The 18,957-nt window shown below is 44.8% G+C and overlaps 2 protein-coding genes across 7 annotated transcripts in view; one reads left to right on the forward strand and one right to left on the reverse strand.

Moving 5' to 3' along the window:
- Positions 1-523: 523 nt before the first annotated feature.
- Positions 524-10,143, reverse strand: tmem187 (transmembrane protein 187). 3 transcript variants are annotated; one of them, XR_010003883.1, is made up of 3 exons: positions 7,737-8,250; positions 3,375-4,348; positions 524-3,228 (listed from the first exon to the last, which is right to left on the reverse strand). XR_010003883.1 is itself a non-coding variant. In XM_008103910.3 (2 exons), the coding sequence occupies exon 2, from the start codon at positions 4,245-4,247 to the stop codon at positions 3,441-3,443; it is 807 nt and encodes a 268-aa protein (XP_008102117.1). In that variant the 5' UTR covers positions 4,248-4,348; positions 8,287-10,143; the 3' UTR covers positions 524-3,440. The 3 variants fall into 3 exon arrangements, 2 of the variants coding, with proteins under 2 accessions (XP_008102117.1, XP_003216950.1); XM_008103910.3 differs by lacking the exon at positions 7,737-8,250 and adding an exon at positions 8,287-10,143 and having other exon boundaries at positions 524-4,348; XM_003216902.4 differs by having other exon boundaries at positions 524-4,348; positions 7,737-8,249.
- Positions 10,144-10,526: 383 nt separating this feature from the next.
- hcfc1 (host cell factor C1) overlaps positions 10,527-18,957 on the forward strand; it is a 28,757-nt gene continuing 20,326 nt past the window's right edge. For 2 of the 4 annotated variants that reach the window (XM_062974052.1, XM_062974053.1), the window contains exons 1-8: positions 10,527-11,281; positions 15,013-15,161; positions 15,625-15,785; positions 16,352-16,560; positions 16,736-16,820; positions 16,913-17,019; positions 17,110-17,289; positions 18,490-18,900. In XM_062974052.1, coding sequence (XP_062830122.1) covers positions 11,062-11,281; positions 15,013-15,161; positions 15,625-15,785; positions 16,352-16,560; positions 16,736-16,820; positions 16,913-17,019; positions 17,110-17,289; positions 18,490-18,900 — 1,522 coding nt within the window. In that variant the 5' untranslated portion in view covers positions 10,527-11,061. The remainder of the gene's footprint in view (positions 11,282-15,012; positions 15,162-15,624; positions 15,786-16,351; positions 16,561-16,735; positions 16,821-16,912; positions 17,020-17,109; positions 17,290-18,489; positions 18,901-18,957) is intronic. The other 2 variants (XM_062974054.1, XM_008103903.3) reach the window with 1 other exon arrangement.

An 18,957-nucleotide genomic window follows, 5' to 3' on the forward strand; every position in this document is an offset into this window, starting at 1 on the left:
TCTCTGTTCTGGCATTGACCACATAGAATTCTTTCCCAGAATTAGGTATTTCCACAGTAACTTAAAACTCTATTTATTTGTTCATGAATTTTCCTAATTGTAACCTATTTCAAGTGAATTTTTAAAATTTTATTGGTTTATTGGTTTTATTGTATCCCAGTTTATTGTAAACCATTTGAATTTTTTTTAAATGAGAAGTGACGACCAGTTCTGAAGTACCATAAGTATATGTTTGACAAACCTTTTCAAAGTAACTTTGTTCTTTGAAAAGCTTCTCTTGAAACCATAATAAATTTGCACAGTATGGTTTTAAAGGGGATCTTGTTAGCAGGAATAAATATCGTTTAATATGTAATGCTAACACATTGCCTGCTAAATAAGGTTCTCTGGGCAAGATAAAGGACAATTAAAAACATAACATACAAAACAAAGACACGCATAGGACAATGACAAAGGATGAAATAAGATTCTGGAGCAGCAGAACGAAAGCAGAATGAAAGTGTGGAGATCTAAAGCAGTGGACTAGAATAGAATAATTTTATTGCCATTTTACATTGTACAACAAAATCCATCCTCAGTCACATTATACAGTATATGTAGAATTACAAAACACCCATCTTTCCATATTCCCCATACTATTGCACAGCTCCTAATGTCACATCAGTGTGAAACCATAGAGTTCAATATAGTCACAGCTCTAGGATAAAAGCTATTTCTCTGCCTATTTGTCCTTGTTTTTATCATCTTATACCATCTGCCTGATGATAATTCAAAAAACGTATATTCAGGGTGAGATGGCTCCTTAAGAATATTTGGAGCTTTCTTAAGTCAGTGGGAATTATAAAGTTCTTCCAAAGAGAGGAGAGAGCAACCAATAATTATCTGGGCAGTAACTGTGACCCTTTGGAGTGCTTTCCTACCTGCCACTGTGCAATTGGCAAACCATACACAGATACAATAGGTTATATGTAGATGCAATAGGTTAGAACACTCTATAAAACAGCAGTACAGTCACCAGCAGTTTTTCATTCAGTTATTGGTTCCTTAAAAGTATCTGATAATACAATCTCTGCTCAGCCACAGTATGAACCCCCAAGGTCAGGTTCTCCTTAACAAAAGCACCCAGGAACTTAAAATTGGCCACCTGCTCCTCTCAAGCTCCATTTATAACCAAAGGCTAAATTTCTGATCTATTCCTTCTTTAATCTACTATAACAGTGGTGCTCAACCTGTGGGTCCCAGATGTTTTGGCCTTCGACTCCCAGAAATCCTAACAACTGGTAAACTGGCTGGGATTTTTAGGAGTGGTAAGCCAAAACACCTGGGAACCCACAGGTTGAGAACCACTGTACTATAAGCTCCTTGGTCTTATTGATGTTAAGAATCAAATTATTGTCCCTGCACCATGGGAGCAGCTGAGAACCGCCACCATTGTTGTATCATCTGCAAATTTAACAATGATATTGCTATGGTAAACAGGGGTGAAATCATATGTATAAAAAATATAAAGGACTCAACAGACAGCCCTGTGGTGTACCCGTATTGAGAATAAGAGCTGAATAGATATGATTACCTAATCTAACCCACTGGGAACATCCAGACAAAAAGTCCATAATCCAAAAACAGATTGAATATGAAAGTCCATTATCCATAAGTTTAGACACTAGTCTATGTAGAAGGATTGTGTTAAATGTGGAACTGAAGTTTGCAAAAAGCATCCTCACATAGTTCCCCTCCATAGATCTGTTCTACATGCAAATTGTTATTTATCAAAGGTATATGGACGGCAAGAAATGATATGCCTACTACAAACCAGTATTTCAAGGCACTTCATGATGATGAAAGTGTGTGCCACTGTTCTATAGTTCCGAAAATTGTCAATAGGGAACTTATTTGGTAACGGAACATTGATGGAAGTCTTCAAACAAGATGGAATAATGGACCGAGATAAAGACTGATTAAAAAGCACAGTCAATATACCAGCCAACGGATCAGTACCTATTGATCTACTCACAATTTCATTATTTTGAACTGCTAGGTTGACAGAAGCTGGGACTAACAATGGGAGCTCATCCTGTCCGTGGGTTCGAACCGCTGACCTTATCAGCAAGTTCTGCAGCTTAGCGGTTTAACCCACCTCACCACCGTGGCTAGCTCGAGCAACACTATATTTTACCTCATCACCAGACCTGAAAGCATTGTTTCTGTCATGCAAAAGTCACTGGACATCCCTAGTCATCCAGAGTTTCTGGCTGGAATAAATCCAGATGTATTTGTCCAAAGTGACAGCATCTGTGCAGTATTTAATGTAACTCAGAACAGCTGCAGTATGCTCCTTCAGATCTGGGTGATAAATGTCCCAGTTTGTCATCTCAAAGCAAACCTGAAGTTGTTAAGAGGCATCTTTAGGCCAGGATTTCAGTCTTTATTATAGGCAAAGCCTGTTTCCTGAGAGGGATGTATGCTGGTGCCAAAAGAATGACATATGATCTGACTGGTTGGAAGCAGTAGCCTTGCAGATGTTAAACTGCAGCTCCCAGAAGCCCTAACTAAACTCAAAGGATATTAAAAATTCAGTAGTGGCTGAAAGGTCACATTTCTCACACTTGTTTTTAAAATGCCTAGGAAACGGAGATCTTGACTTGCTACTGAAAAGATCGGAACAGAAGTATTAAGCTTCTCCAGAGAGGACACTTATCAGTAAAAAGTCACCCATACATTAAGATGGAAGCTAAAATCCTGAACTTTAGATTAAATACCGATACCCATCATTCCTCAGAAACTACTGCCTCTCTTTTTGTTCCTGACAACAAGTCAACTTCAACTTATGACAATCTATTGAATGGGGATTTCCAAGGCACACTTTCAGTCTTGCAGACTTAGGACTGAGGCTTCCTTGATTTGATCTACCCATCTGGAATGTGTTCTTTCTTTCCCTACTTCCTTCTACCTTTCCAAGCATGAATGTCTTTTCTCGTGAGTCATGTCTTCTCAGGATCTGTCTAAAGTACAACACTCTCAGTTGGGGTAGTTTAAATTTGATTTGCTCTGGGATCATTCATTTGTTTTTTTTTTGGCAGTCCAGGATGCGCACATAACTGTCATCCAGTAATACATTTCTGTTACATATGCTTTCCCTACAGTGGTGTCCTTATACTTGCGTGTATATAGAGTGGAGCTTTTTTCATGGCTTTCTAAAAGCAGCAGTTTCTGACTGGAGATTTTCAACTGGAAGAGGAAAAAATGGAATTAGTTATTATATTTATATATACCTTGCTTTTACTCGCCACAAAGAGACTCCAACTATCTCCTCTTACATTTAGAATAACCAGAGCAATATGTATTCTTTCAAATCCAATAATACTGCATCTTACCATCATTGTGCCATTATGTCTTTGAGTGAAAAGATTAACTTTGGTTTGTGAAGGTGATGGATTACTTTATAGAGGCCTGAGCTGGCGTCTGCTTAATTGAGTCAAGAAGAGGAAAGCACAGTGGAACTGCAGTACATCACAGATCTTGGACCAAAAATGGCCCGTGAGCCGGCGGAAGAGTGCCCATTGCACCAGTTCCTGGTCCCACAGCTTCAGGCATACAAAACCCAGGCAAGAGAGCTTCCCAAGCACCAAGATGCGGAAAGACATTTCATTACCAAAATGCCTCTGCATCTTCCATGCTTTCCAAACAACTATGAATATATGTCCACCCAATGCTAGTTCAAAGCCTTGGAGGTGAAGCAATGCCAGAGAGTAGCTCATCAATGAAGTCATTTCCATGGCCAGGAAGGTGATAGGTTTCCATCCATGCTCCAGGAAATGGCACCAGACCATAACCCAAGCAAAAATGGGCAAGGTCAACCATTGATCCAAGATAGCTGCCCAACGATGCTGTGTCCAGAGCCGGATCCACTGCACAGGCCCATACACAAGGGCCATGAGGGCAAAGACCTCCTGGAAGTAAAATGTTGGACTCTTCTTGCCACCTGACGGCAGCCAATACCAACCCAGAAGCACATAAGCCACACTGACTAAGCAATTGGCAGGCATAGACAGGATAGCAGGCAATTGTGACAGTGTTGGTTCAGCATAGTGCTCAAACCCAGTCTCTATCTGAACACCATCCAGGATTCCAGAAGCCACAATGCCCATGCAAAGCACCAAACTTCCAGACACTTGCAAGACAGGGTTTCTCTGGATTTCCAAGCGCAAAGCGTCACTTTTTGAAGGCTGGTCCCACTCTTTCGGCATGGCTGTTTGGTTGTTGCTGCTGCTGTGACTCCGGCTGCTTTGTTCGATGGTTTACTTGCTAGCTTTGAAAAGTATTTGTTTCAATTTCTGTAACAACAACCCTGTGAATTCATACAAAAAGGGGAAAAACTATCAAATAGGTGGCATATCTGGCAGCTGTCCAAGTCTGCATTTCCGGTCCCAGTCTACTCAGTTGGCAAGCATGAGAAAGAGACTGGGTTACATGGCTTTGGGGGCATTTGTGCTCTTACCCTGTGGGAGTCTCAAAATCCCTGTGTGCCTTTCCCTCTGTGCTCCGCACCCTCCCTCCTTCCCTCACTTCCCTCCACGGGACTTTAGCCTCCTTGGCAGCCGCTCCAGGCAGGGTCTCGCACACTGCCTACTTCCAGTGGTTGCAGTTATGAAACAGCTGCGGAGGCAGGATTGGCTGCTAGTGACATCACTGTGCAGGCAGGGAGCGCATTTCCTTCCCAAGATCTTCTGTTTCATCACCATGGGGATGGCGGAGAGAGCCACACTTCAGACTGGACAGTGTTCCCATGGGCTCGGGTCTGCAAGACATCCTGTTCTTCAAAGAACAAACTATTTATTGCAGAGGCATCGTGTTATTGCTGCCTACTTTTACCAAATGAAACTTCTCAATAGTGTGAATGCTGACTTTGCAGCAAGGCCCTGGCCAATGAGAAACCCATGGCAGTCAACAATAGGAAAAACATAGGAAGAAGTTTGAAAATGAAGGAAGGGAAATGTAGCACAGATATTTCCCCCTTTTTCCTCTCCTGTTAAGGACTTGAGCCCAGTATTTGGAGGGACATAATTTTCTCCATTCCGCTTTCACTCTTATTCTGAAAATCTCTCTTTGTAAAAGTTATTTTGACTCTAAAGGAAGTATTTTATTCTATTAGTGTCTCATATTTTCTCTTAAGCTAAAGACAGTGTAAAACCTGCACTTGCAACAATCTGATGCCACAGGGGAATTCATAAATAAACCAAGCCTACTGTTTTCCGTATGGATGATGGCACAGGGTTGAAAGTATTGTTTTCCTGTTGAATTATTTTCTGATACAATTTTAAGCATAATAATTGTTTTTTAACATAAAACATATTCACTCCCTATTGCATAATGCTAAAAATAGCACCAGTAATATAAAACAGGCCCATGACATTTAGCACTGCTTCTTGCTGTGGGTCCTGACCGCAAATGGGGTTCCATAAGAACACCCACCCCCCCCACCCCGAAAAAATTGGGCAAGACAAAATATTTCTGAATGTCACTTACTTGTGAATGTCTTACTTATTAAATTGATAATGTTATGTCCGACAAGGACCGATTTGGGATTATTTCAATGGTTTATTTTATATTGTATGTTTTAACTGTTCTAAACCGCCTTGAGTCCTTGGAGAAAGGCAATATAGAAATTTCCCAAATAAATAAATAAAACTTTATTTATATCCTGCCCCATCCCCCATAGGGACTCAGGGCGGCTCACAACATAAAAATGCAAATATTAATGCCATACAAAACAAGGAGACATTTACACAAATCTGTTAGCAAGAACATGCATAGCTGTACTCCATACCAGACTGATTAGCAAGACTTGCAAATGCTTATTTATTATCAGTAAATGTTTTAATTTTATACCTATATACCTGGGGTCACATAACAATTGACAGAATATGGTCATGAGTGGAAAAAGCCCTGACATTTAGTGCTTGAGAACAGTTCAAATTGCTGGCTTGTGAGTTTTCCGGGCTGTATGGCCATGTTCTAGAAGCATTCTCTCCTGACATTTTGCCCACATCTATGGCAGGCATCCTCAGAGGTTGTGAGGTCTCTTGGAAACTAGGCAAGTGGGGTTTATAAAGAAGTCTTGCCTGTTGGAAGCAAGTGCGAATGTTGCAATTAGCCATTGCAGCTGCAAAGCCTGGCTGCTTCCTGCCTGGGGAAATCCTTTGTTGGGAGGTGTTCGCTGGCCCTGATTGATTCATGACTGTAATTCCCTTTTTTCTGAGTTTTGTTTTTAATTTGCTCTGATTTCAGAGTTTTTAAATACTGATAGCCAGATTTTGTTCATTTCCTCCTTTCTATTGAAATTGTCCATATGCTCGTAGATTTCAATGGTTACTCTGTGTAGTCTGACATAGTGTTTGTTAGAGTGTGTTCTCAAATAATATGCTGTGTCCAGGTTGGTTCATTAAGTGCTTTGCTATGGCTGACTGCATTGCCTTCCATGAAAATGAACAAAATCTGGCTACCATTATTTTAAAAAAAAAAAACTCAGAATACCGGGGAATTCCAGGCAGGAAACAATCAGGGCCAGCCAACACTTCCCAACAAAGGATCCCCCCAGGCAGGAAGCAGCCAGGCTTTCTAGCTGTAAGGTCTTTCAATGCTAATCAAGGTGGCCAATTGCAACATTCACACTTGCCTCCAACAGACAAGAGTTGGGCCTTACACAGATATATAACCCCCCTTGCATAGTTTCCAACAGACCTCACAACCTCTAAGGGTGCCTGCATGCATGTGGGCGAAGCGTTGGGAGAGAATGCTTCTGGAACATGGCCATACAGCCCGGAAAACTCACAGCAACCCAGTGATTACAGCCATGAAAGCCTTTTTTTTTTTTTAGCAAGAAACATGCCTTGGACAAGGAGACAGCTCCTAACATAGCTTTCCAAGCACTTCATGTCAGTGACACTCCATTTTCAGACATGCATCATTTTAAGACACAGTATTTCAAAAATGTTAAGGAAAGTTGGGGGAAAATCTTTCCCAATGAGGGAAGATAGCATTTTAATTTGGAGTTGTTTTTACAGAAAATTGACAAGACACTGAAATTGCAATAAAAAGAACCTATGATATCGAGCTAGATTTCGCTATGCTTTAAAGTTATTGAAAAGTTATTCGTAACACAGGCACATTAATAAACTGTAATCATGAAATGTATGGAGACACAACATATCTCATGAAAACCCTTCATTTATATATTTTATAATATGGATGCCTTTTTCACATGAATCTGAGCCCATGTGAAACAAGCAACTAGATTATATGACAGTGTAGACTCATATAATCTAGTTCAAAACAGATTATCTGCTTTGATAATCTGGATTAGATGGCGGTGTAGAAGGGGCAAGGCCTTTCCGCACAGCCATATAAACCAGAATATCAATGCAGATAATTCACAATATCTGTTTTGAACTGGGGGCCCTTCCACAAAGCCATATAACCCAGAATATCAAGGCAGAAAATCCCACATTAACTGCTTTAAACTGGAATATATAGGAGTGTGGATTCAGATAACCCAGTTCAAAGCAGATATTGTGGGATTTTCTGCCTTGATATTCTGGGATATAGGGCTGTGTGGAAGGCCCCTGGGTTAGCCGAGTCCACACTGCCATATAATCCTGTTCAAAACAGATAATCTGGATTTTATATGGCAGTGTTGAAGAGGCCTGAAGGAGGCTCGCAATCCCTTGGAAATTTACCAGAAGTAAACCCCACTTGGTTGGGGGCGGATTACTCTTGAAGAAAGATCGCCAGGAAAAGGAAGTCTATATAGCGCCGGCAATGGTGAAGCCTAGCTACGGTACACATCCGGGTATTTCACACAAACGCCTGAGAAACCAGGAGGAGGCCTGCTGGGGGGAGTGTTTGTTTGCGCCTGCGCGTAGCCAACGGGCGCTACAATAACAATCTGGGTGCGAAAGTTGTTCGACGTTAGCGACTTCAAAAGCTATTACGCCTTCCCGCCCTTACGTTGCGCTTATCTTATTCTTTATCATCCGGGAGCCTATGTTACGTTAAATGTGTAAACCCGGAGGGCCGTCTCCTAGCAACCAAAGAAAGTTTCCAGACGCCATCTTGGGTAGGCAAGGCGAGACAGCCGATAGCGGCGGCCATCTTGAGAGACGGCGGTATCCCTTCTCTCGAGAGTTTTGGCCGCCATCTTGAACAACTACTGTGTTGAAAACACCACAGGGGATTTAGTAACACGCCATATTGGCACCTGCCTTCAACATCCGGGCAAATTAATACCTTGGCGCCATCTTGTTCGAGTCTCCATCCGGATCCATCTTGGTTCCATTTTGAGGCGCGCCAGCCGCTGAAGGCTTCTGCAACCGCCATTTTAGATAGTCCCCTTGTTTACCGCATAGAGCGGGCGATGGGCAAGTTTGAACATCCGGGAATGTAGCATCCCCGCCATGATTCAGACAGGAGTGAGGGACAAGCTACATCCGGGAACTTAGCAACGATCCGTGTTTGAAACTACAGAGACCATCTTGAGGCAGTATTCCGCCCCTCAAGGAGCCGCCATCTTGAATGTGTATCTCCGCAGCGGGGATGCTGGGAGCGCCATCTTGAATCCTGCAAATAACACAGGACACCCATATACGGGCATTTGACAAAGGCGCCATCTTGGTCCGTGTTTGAAAAGGAAGGCGCACATCCGGGAAGTTCATGGCGCCACCTGTGTTTTCTATTTGGTGATAGGGCGAGTGAGGGGGGCGGAGCCAAGATGGCGGCTTCCAGGAAAGCGTGAAACTTGGAAGTTTTATCCCTGGAAGCGCTGTATGAGCGTGACGATTCCCAAATCGAGTGATTGACACTATTTAGTTCGTCAATAACATATAGTAAAACCAGGGCCCTTTATCCCGGGTTTCCTGTTTATCCCAAATTATCTGGCCATATAATCCGGTTTAAAGTAGAAAACCTGGAATCAGATCCTGAGATATAAGGCCTGTCTAGAAGGGAAGATTAAAAAAAAACACATTTTTCAAACAAAAACCATTCGTGACTGGAGGCCCTTCTACACAGCCATATAACCCAGAAATATCAAGGTAGATAATCCACAATATCTGCTTTAGACTTGATTATTTGGGGCCCCTTCCACAGAGTTGAATAAAATCCCCCATTTTCTGCTTTGAACTGGATTATATGGCAGTGTGGACTCAGAGATATTCAAAGATATTGTGGGATGTTCTGTCTTGATATTCTGTGTTATATGGCTGTGTGGAAGAGCCTTGAGTCCACACTGCCAGTGTGGATTTATGTAACTGTGTGTGGACGGGGCTTGTATTACGTGAACAGAATACAAGCATTCCCCCAGGCAGGAAGTAACCAGGCCTCGAAGCTATTCAATGCTAATCAAGCTGCCCAATTGCAACATTCATACTTGCCTCAAACAGACAAGAGTTCCATCTCTCACCCTGGACATTCCACAGACATATAAACTCCACTTGCCTAGTTTCCAAAAGACCTCACAACCTCTGAGGATGCCTGCCATAGATATGGGCGAAACGTCAGGAGGAATGCTTCTGGAACATGGTCATACAGCCCGGAAAACTCATAGCAATCCAATACTAACTTCATTCGTGCCTTTGTCATATGAATTTCTTTTATTCCTCCTCCAGTGTTCAAAAAAAAAAGCAGTCACATGTGTCCGCAAAGCGAAAATCTGCCTTAGAAACGGATCTCGGTGTTTATTAAAGATGGCGGCGCCCATAAGGTTGCTATAGGACTGTTTTGGCTCTAAGAGGGCACAAGTACGGCGCCTCCCAAAAGCATTCGTGGCTGGAATTCGTGGGAAGAACGTTGATTGGCCACAGCGCCTTTTTGAAAAAAAGAGGGCGGGGTTTCCTCTTCAAAATGGCGACTTACACAAACCCCTTCGTCTAGCTAGAAAACGTACAGTTGGGAGTGTATAATAGTACAAATAGCTTCGAGTTTATAATAGTTAAAAAACAAAAAAAGTTTTTGCCCCTCGCAAATACTCCCTACCCGGGGGGGAAAAAAAGTCCCGGAGTTTCCCCTAACATGGCGCCACACAAAATGGCGGCGCCCTGGTGGGAGGGGTTCCGTACAGAGGCCCTTTTCCTGGCCCCGCCCTCCGCCGCTGCTGAGGAAGAGAGACTGCTCACAGGCGCAAGATGGCGGCTCCCAGGGCGGCGTGAAGGCGCCAGGAGCCCGCAGCTTGCCCATCGGTGCCGTACAGCGCGAGTAGATCCAGCGGGCCGTGGCACTCGGAGGCCGGCGGGAGGGCGCCTTGGTTAGGAGGCCTCACCGGGGAGCGGACAGGGAGGGCGCGGGAGGCGCGCCGGCTGCGCGGGGACGAGGGGGAGGCGGCTTGTCCCTCCCTGCGGCCGCCATTTTCCGCCCGGGCAACGCAAGATGGCGGCTCCCAGGGCCGGGCGCTGAGCGGGGGCCGGAGGGGGGCGGCAGAGGGGCCTGCGGGGAGGCCGCGCGAGGAAGGCGAGTTGCCCCGCGCGGGGGACTTCCCTCGCGGAGGGCATCAGGGCCGTTGTCCCGAATTAGGGGGAGGGTTTGGTCTCCCTCCTATACAAGAGGGCCTCAACTTGAGGTGACGGAGTGCCTCACATTTGAAACAAAAACAAACAAAACAAAAAAGAGGCGAATATTTGCCTCCTCCGTTATTTTTCGAGAGGGAAGTGCTCCTCGCAGCTAAAAAAAAGGCGGGAGCAACGGGGTAGTATTGTGTGCCTCACTGAAAGAGGGCTTGCTTCACTCACATAACCACCCCCTCCCCTCAAAAGTGAAGGTGGTATCGCCCTTGTGTATACGTTTGCTTTGAAGACGGGAGAGTCCACTGACCGCGTAGGGGGTACACTGAAAGGGGCTTTGCTTTGCTCACATCCAGCCCCCCTCAAAAGTAGAGGTGGTATCGCCCGTGTGTATACTTTTGCCTTCAAGGCGGGAGAGTCCACTGAGCGCGCGCGGGGGGGGGGTACATTGGCCAGGCCTCCCCCTGCATTTCTCCTGCTCTTCTTGAGGGAGGAGGAGGAGGCGCTTCCCATGGCGGCGGCCTCTCCCATTGTCCCTCGCGGGGGATCCCCAACAGGTGCCGGCTCCGGCCTGGGCCTCCTGCAGCCCCGCTGGAAGCGGGTGGTGGGCTGGTCGGGCCCGGTCCCGCGCCCCCGCCATGGGCACCGCGCCGTGGCCATCAAGGAGCTGATCGTGGTCTTCGGAGGCGGCAACGAGGGCATCGTGGACGAACTGCACGTCTATAACACCGGTAAGGGAGGAAGGGGTTCAGGGTTGCACTTGTGGGGGAGGAGAAGGCCGTGGAGGAGAGGAATCCCTAAGAAACTTCAGAGGTCTCTACTGTGAGGCAGGAATCCTATCCAACGTCTTGAAATCTGAGGCTGTGGGAGTGAAGAGGGCGGAGGAGCAGATCTTGGTGCCTCTCTTGTAGAAAGGAGCCTTCCCTCCCTCCTTCCCCGTTAGATGCATCACTTCCCGCCAGGAACTTTTTCATGGCACCTAGATAATATAGGGAAGAGGGTGGGATTCACCTTTTCCCGCCTTTGGCATGGGCAAACTTTGGCCCTCCAGGTGTTTTGGACTTCAGCTCCCACAATTCCTAACAGCCGACGTTGCAGTCCAAAACACTTGGAGGGCGAAAGTTTGCCCGTGCCTGTGTTAAGCTAAGTTGGGATGGCTCTCTGCTGGGAATGCTTTGATTGTGCTTTTCCTGCGAGTCTCCTCCATCTGATTCAGAGATGCCTGGTGGAGGAGGTCTAGTATGTTTGTGGATCGCGTGGCACAAGGGAGTTATTGTAACACAGGCATGGGCCAACTTTAGCCCTCTGGGTGTTTTGGACTTCAACAGTAAGATTTGATAGGAATTGTACTTCAAAATATTGAGGGAACAGTGTGATCCAAATCAATCATGTAGTTGACAAACAGGGAGGGCTGCAATACTATGAAAATCCCCCCAGGTATGCTTTCAAACTGTGCTCCTCCAGGTGTTTTGGACTCCAGCTCCCAGAAATCCCAGCCAGTTTACCGGCTGTTAGGAATAGTGGAAGTTGAAGTCCAAAACACCTGGAGGGCCGAACTTTGCCTATGCTTGTTGTAATTCATCCATTGAGCCTCAAACAGTGTGACAGGGTATTGTCAGCAAGCCAGAGGCTGGGCTTATATCACAACATTGGGTATTCTGAGGATACAGGTGCTGTCACGTTTTCGGGCTAGCTCTTGAGTCTTGATGGCCGCACAGTCCCCTTGTCAGCAAATGCCCTGCTTCCCCACATGCGCTGGCCTGGAAAGTGTGGGGCACTTGCTTTTCTTCCCCAAAGGCTTGGCGGTAAAATTCAACTTTCAAATGCTGCAGCCTTTAACTCCTTGCTGCCTGGCTTCCGGCGTCGATGCCCACAGAAACGCATCGTGGGTGGAAAGCCAAGGCTGGAGCATTCTCTATCCTGCAGGCTGGAAACTCAAGGCCAGTGCCAAGAGCACCTTTCTGTACATGCCAGTTCTGTTTTGGAATTCAGGGGAGTGGGTTTAAATATTTTTCCCTGATGTTAATGGTAAAATGTACTCTCTGGGAGCAAGTCCCACCCTCGCTCCACTGATCTTGTTCTTCATTGGGAGCTGGGGCTCAGGGTGGAGTCAGTTGATTTCTACAAGAGAAGCTGCGTAGCACATTATGATGTGGGTTCAGTTGCTTGCCAAAAAGGGGGGGGGGGAGTAACCTGTGGGCCTGGCTTATTCAAGAGCTGCTGCTACTGCTCACCTCCAACATTATGAACATAATCCCCAAAGACCAACAACCTGTTGGTACACACTAGGTACTCCTTTTACTATGTGCGCATGCACAAAGACAAGGCTCCGTTTTTAAGTCCCATTCCTCCCATAGGCTTTAATATCCCAGGATTAGGTGTCAGGCACATAGCCTGCCAATAGCAAGACAGTGGAGTTTCCTGGGACCCACACATAACAAACCTTGAGAAGGGAGGGGAGCTCTTGAGAATTAAACAGAAGAATGAACTATATTGGAAAGATTTTCCTATAAATAGGCTTTGTTGATATTTTCAGTTTGAAGAGGATTAAGACTACTGACTTCTGAACTGCATCAGCTGTTGCTGGTCCCCCAGTTCTGAAACTCTCTTCCCAGGGAGATGCTGGCACCTACCCTGGCTACCTTTTGTAAAGACCTAAAAACGTGGATGTTCCACTATGCTTTTCATTAGATAGTTCCCCAGATAACTTTGGCTCCTAGCTATGACCCAAAACCTAGCTCGCACTTTACGACTGTTCCCCACCCATTGACATAGGGCTCTGTCTTACATTGCCCTCTACCCCCAATTTTGTTGTCTGATTTTTTCACTCTATCCATCAGCCCTGCCCTTACAACTAATTTGTACCTGCCCGCCCACATCTAGAAGCTGTTTACTATATCAGGTGATCGATTGATTGTTTGCTTGATGGTTGTCTTTATACTGTGTTATATGATGTTGTTTTATAATGTGTTATATTTTAACGATGTTAAGCCGCCCCGAGTCCCTTTGGGGAGATGAAGGCGGGAAACATATATATTATTATTATTGTCATGGCTCCTCTTGAGTGCTCAGTCCCTGTTTACATGGTTTTCCTAACTTGGAAATCTTAGTGTGAAATTTTGTCGGTTCCAATTCAGGCATGTTTCCATACTGATTTTTTCCACATGTCTTTTACATGAAATAAAAATAAAATCAATGCAGTTTTAAAAATGCAAAACAACTTCAAGTGTTTTGAAAAAAAGATGTGAATCAGTTCAGATGTATTTCTTTGTCTTGGAGGAAAAATGATAATCCCAACAAGATTCTGAGGGAACACAAAAACGGAAAGGGCCTTTACCCCAGAAAATGCTTAAGATCACTTTAAATTTAATCTCAAAATCATCAGTTCTAGGATTTATTTCATAGCAACACAAACTAAAATCCTCTATCTGTTATAACTTGAATCTAGACATTTTGGTTTTCTATCCCTTCCCCTCCAGTAGTCCATCCATGCTACTAGTCCATATGATGCTATCACTCTTGCAGTAAGGAATCTAGAAAATGAAGTCTGCAAATCTTGCTGGAAGAAGGGCTGCCTCCCCCAGCCCCCTCAAAGGTGGTGAAAGAAGGATCTCCTATTGCGTGGTTATATCAAAAATGGTTGAAATATCTGGCGCTGCAATTTAGGTTATTCAAGAGTGAATACGTAGGTTGAAACAGTACTTTGGGTTGTAAGCACATTTTGGAGAAAGTGTGTCAGCCACTGACACCCCCTTGATCTCAGCCCCACACCTGGCTTTCCTTCTTGTGTAAACCAGAGATGGACAGGGAGGGATGGGTTCAGCTTTTTGATTAGCAGATACCTCTTTTTTGTTCTCAAAATAGGTTGTTCCCCCTCCACGCTCTTACTTTGCTGGTATGGATTGCATCCATCCAAAGTAGTGAAGGGACCCTGTCCTAGGTGTGAAGAAATGCCTCTCCCATCCATCTGCCAGGTCCTGCCACTTGCTTTATTTTATCCTTCCAATAATGATGGTTAAACCTCACCATGCATTCTGGTAGTTTCTTTGAAGAATGTCATGGTTTTTGAGAGATGGGTTGCCTTAAAAGGTTTATTTGTCATTAGAAAAGTGCATGGTGTCAAACCTATTTTAGGAACTTTAGGAACTGTTACTATAGTTAGTAGCTAACTGTATTGTCCATTGCTTCTGTCAGCTGAAAGTGGAGAACACACCTTAACACCCAGTGGTTCTCAACCTGTGGGTCCCCAGGTGTTTTGGCCTACAGCTCCCAGAAATCCCAGCCAGTTTACTAGCTGTTTGGATTTCTGAGATTTGAAGGCCGGAACATCAGGGGACCCACAGGTTGAGAACCACTGCCTTAATCCCTCTAGTGTATTCTTTAATTTCAATCTGGAGCTTGCTGCAGAATTGGTTTTGAGCATTTAGGATATCCCTTTTGACTTTCTTTGCTTCCCTTCCAGCTACAAACCAGTGGTTCATCCCAGCTGTGCGGGGAGATATCCCACCTGGCTGTGCGGCCTATGGCTTTGTTTGTGATGGGACACGCCTGTTGGTGTTTGGTGGGATGGTGGAGTATGGCAAGTACAGCAATGACCTCTATGAACTGCAGGTGAGTGGGCACAAGGTGTAGTATTGCTCTCCTTAGTTCAGAAATAAGACATGGTAGTGGAGTCTTAACAACTTAAGGAAAGGAGGCTTGTATGGGAGTTTTGGTCCAGTATTAGGGTGTATAATTCAGTGCTTGTGGGGATGGGTGCATTATTCAGATATCATCAAGTCTCTTGTTTGAAAGGCAGTAAAGGACTTTGGACTTCTAAAAGTCCTCTTCCATCCTCTTTCACTTTCCTTCCAGGTAGCCATTCCTGATTCTTTTTTGTTTGGGGTGAGGAGACTTTGGCCTGAGAGATGTGACTCCCCTTACCCTTTGAGGCAACATAGTGATCAGTAAGGGATTTTGGCAGCTCTAGTCCAAAAGAAATGAAGCTACAGCCCCTATACTGTGATTTCAGAAGAGAAAAAAACCACTGTCATTTCCCTGCCTTAATAGTAAAAAGGGTTCTTTGTTGTTCTAGGCCAGCCGTTGGGAATGGAAGCGGTTGAAGGCCAAAACTCCCAAGAACGGCCCTCCACCTTGCCCACGTCTTGGTCACAGCTTCTCATTGGTGGGCAACAAGTGCTACCTATTTGGGGGGCTGGCGAATGACAGCGAAGACCCCAAGAATAACATTCCCAGGTACGTTAACCATGTCTTGCCCTGTTCCAAAGAAAAACTAAAGCACTCCTGTGGCAACTGAATCAGGACTTGTGTTGAAATTATAATAATAATGCCTTTTATTTATTACCCGCCTCTCCTGATGGCTCAAGGTAGGGTACAACAAATTTAAAAACAAATGAACATAAAGTACAATGAATTACTAAATTACATAGATAAACAGGCACGTGCTTACACACATGCATTAAAACTTATACCATACACAGCTACAGAATTGACGTATAGTGGTAATAGAATGCAAATCAAAACTCATGATTGAAAGATGACTGGGTAGGCTTACTGGAAGAGATGGGTCTTCAATTGCATTTTAAATTCCAACACCTATGGTATTGTGGGAAAAGCCTTGATTTGTGAGCATGTTGCAGTTTAGTTGTAGCCTCCCTACCCATACCACAGAAAATGCTTATTGCACTCATTTGAAGAATGCATTATAGGGGACCAGGAGTTCAGTGCTAATCAGCTGAAAATCATAAAGCTGTTGTTCCTGTCCTCTGTTTCATATCTGTCTGTGTGTTTATTTCCTAAAGATACCTGAATGACCTCTATATCTTGGAGCTGCGTCCAGGTTCTGGTGTGGTTGCTTGGGACATCCCCATCACATATGGTGTTCTGCCTCCACCACGAGAGTCCCACACTGCTGTGGTATACACGGAGAAGGATAACAAAAAATCCAAGCTGGTCATATATGGTGGCATGAGTGGTTGTCGTCTTGGTGACCTCTGGACACTTGATATAGGTAACTGCAATAGGTTTGAGATTTCTCTGGGTGGGTGGGGTTCATTGGGAAGACTTTCAAGGTAGCAGAGGGCCTTGAGGCCCTGAAAAGAATGCTAACTCTGACCTCTGTTGATGATACTTTAGAAGAAGGTTCAAGCAAAGCAGTGATCTTTTGGATGTGTTTATCCCTCCAGATTCTCTGACGTGGAACAAGCCCACTTTGAGTGGAGTGGCTCCCCTTCCCCGCAGCCTGCATTCAGCTACAACCATTGGTAACAAGTAAGTCCTGTATTGGGTGTGCTTTAACGTGATCTCTGGTTTCTAATTTGAGCCCATTTCACACTTTTTCCTGGCCTGTTCTTGTTTTACAGGATGTATGTATTTGGGGGCTGGGTGCCTCTTGTCATGGATGATGTCAAAGTGGCCACACATGAAAAAGAATGGAAATGCACAAATACTTTGGCCTGCCTCAACCTAGGTATGCAAGAGGGTGTTCTGCAACTTATGTCCCGCTTCATCCCCCGTTATCTTCATGTCTGATCTTCTTTCTGTGTCTTCTCTTTCCCAGATTCTATGGCTTGGGAGCCCATTTTGATGGACACTTTGGAGGATAATATCCCACGGGCACGAGCTGGGCACTGTGCTGTAGCTATCAATACTCGCTTGTATATCTGGAGTGGCCGTGATGGCTATCGCAAAGCTTGGAATAACCAGGTTTGCTGCAAGGATCTCTGGTACCTTGAGACAGGTAAGAAGCTTAGATTTAGCCCTTGTGTTGGGTTATTATTACAACTGCTAACTTTCCAGACTGAGGTTCAACTTAAGTGTATATAAGTAGTGAAGGATATAACCATTCCTAGGCTATATTATGTTGGGATACATTTGAGGGGATTGCATGTTTGCATGCTCTTCCATGGTTAGGAAAGCCTTTCATTCCATTTTTGGAAGCATGTAGCAAAAAACATTTTCTGTGTTGATGAGGAAAAATACACAGAACTTGGGTTTCTCCAAATATCGAGATGGGAGAAACCCAGGGTATGTAGATTCCTCCTCTTAGCAACCCAGAATACACCTTCATGGTAAGTCACCAGTGTGGTCTCTTTTGTTTCCTCTTCAAGATTTTAACCTTTAACTTGCAAAGATTTTCTGATGTTGGAAGAATTCAAACAAATACAATATTTTACATTGCCATCCTACATTCTAAAATGTCATCCATCTGTTTCCGTTCTTACCACAGCAAAAATTCTGCATTAAAAAAACTAGCATCTGGGCAGCAGAGAAAGACCCAGTGAGCTAATTGTTCATATACACTCAAGTGTTCAAATCCTCTACTTCGACTCTGAAGTGAAAGATTTTGGAAAGAGCAGCATCATAGGAGTTTTTCTGAACATTAATGTTGAAAGATCTACTGATCTTGGAAATATGATGGTTTGGTTTAGAAGGGAATTGTGTTGACATAAAACGGTTGGAAAAATATGACTTATGTTGCTGCCAACCCCGTCTCGATATGTCCTAAGCTCCTGGACTCAGAATATTAAAAAAGAGTCCTGACATTGCCCAAGTTACTGCAAAAATCCCTTCACTTCCAAGGACCTTTGGAACATACCACTTTTTAGCGAAAATTGGGACAAGTGGCACAACATCTCGACATCATCCAGGATATATCTGTGCAGTCTAGTAGAGCAGAAAGCTGTTCTTCAGTCCATAGAATCAGAGTTGGAAAAACTATAATGACCAAGCTGAACATCTTCAGACACATGCCAATCCGTGATTTAATGGTGCTGCAGCATGTGAAGTCCTAACTAAAGTGTGCAAAAAAAATTTAAAAAAAATATTTAATCTCTTTCACTGGATCTGGTTTGTATATCAATACGTGCCTCTTTGCTGTCTCTTGCCCTCACCCACTTGCTTTCTCTCATGCCACCTGCTTCTTCCTGTTATCTCACAGAGAAACCTCCCTCGCCTTCTCGGGTACAGCTGGTCCGTGCCAACACCAACTCTTTGGAAGTAAGCTGGGGTTCTGTCCCGACGGCTGACACTTACTTGCTCCAGCTGCAGAAGTATGACATCCCAGCTGCCACCTCGCCAGCTGCCAACCCTGTGCCCTCAGTGCCTGTCAATCCTCCCAAGAGCCCTGCTCCAGCTGCGGCGGCTCCTGTTGCTGCTGTGCAGCCCCTGGCACAAATGGGCATCACCCTCCTGCCCCAGACCACAGCTGTTGCCGCTGCTGCTGCTGGTGCCACTGCCGCCGCTCCTGCCCCACCTACCACAACCACCATCCAGGTGCTTCCTACCGTGCCTAGCAGCCCTATGCCAGTGCCTGCTCCTGTCGCCGCCATTGCTACCCCTCGTCCACAAGGTAAGGAAAGCAGGAAACTTTCAGGAAGATGTGTGTTATTCCTCAGACAGCTTCACC

This window comes from Anolis carolinensis, chromosome 2 (genome assembly GCF_035594765.1).
Source record: "Anolis carolinensis isolate JA03-04 chromosome 2, rAnoCar3.1.pri, whole genome shotgun sequence".
Taxonomy (NCBI): domain Eukaryota; kingdom Metazoa; phylum Chordata; class Lepidosauria; order Squamata; family Dactyloidae; genus Anolis; species Anolis carolinensis.

What these genes read in the sequence shown, in the direction of transcription:
- tmem187 (XM_008103910.3), bottom strand. Translation starts at nt 4,247, where the DNA reads ATGCCGAAAGAGTGGGACCAGCCTTCAAAAAGTGACGCTTTGCGCTTG.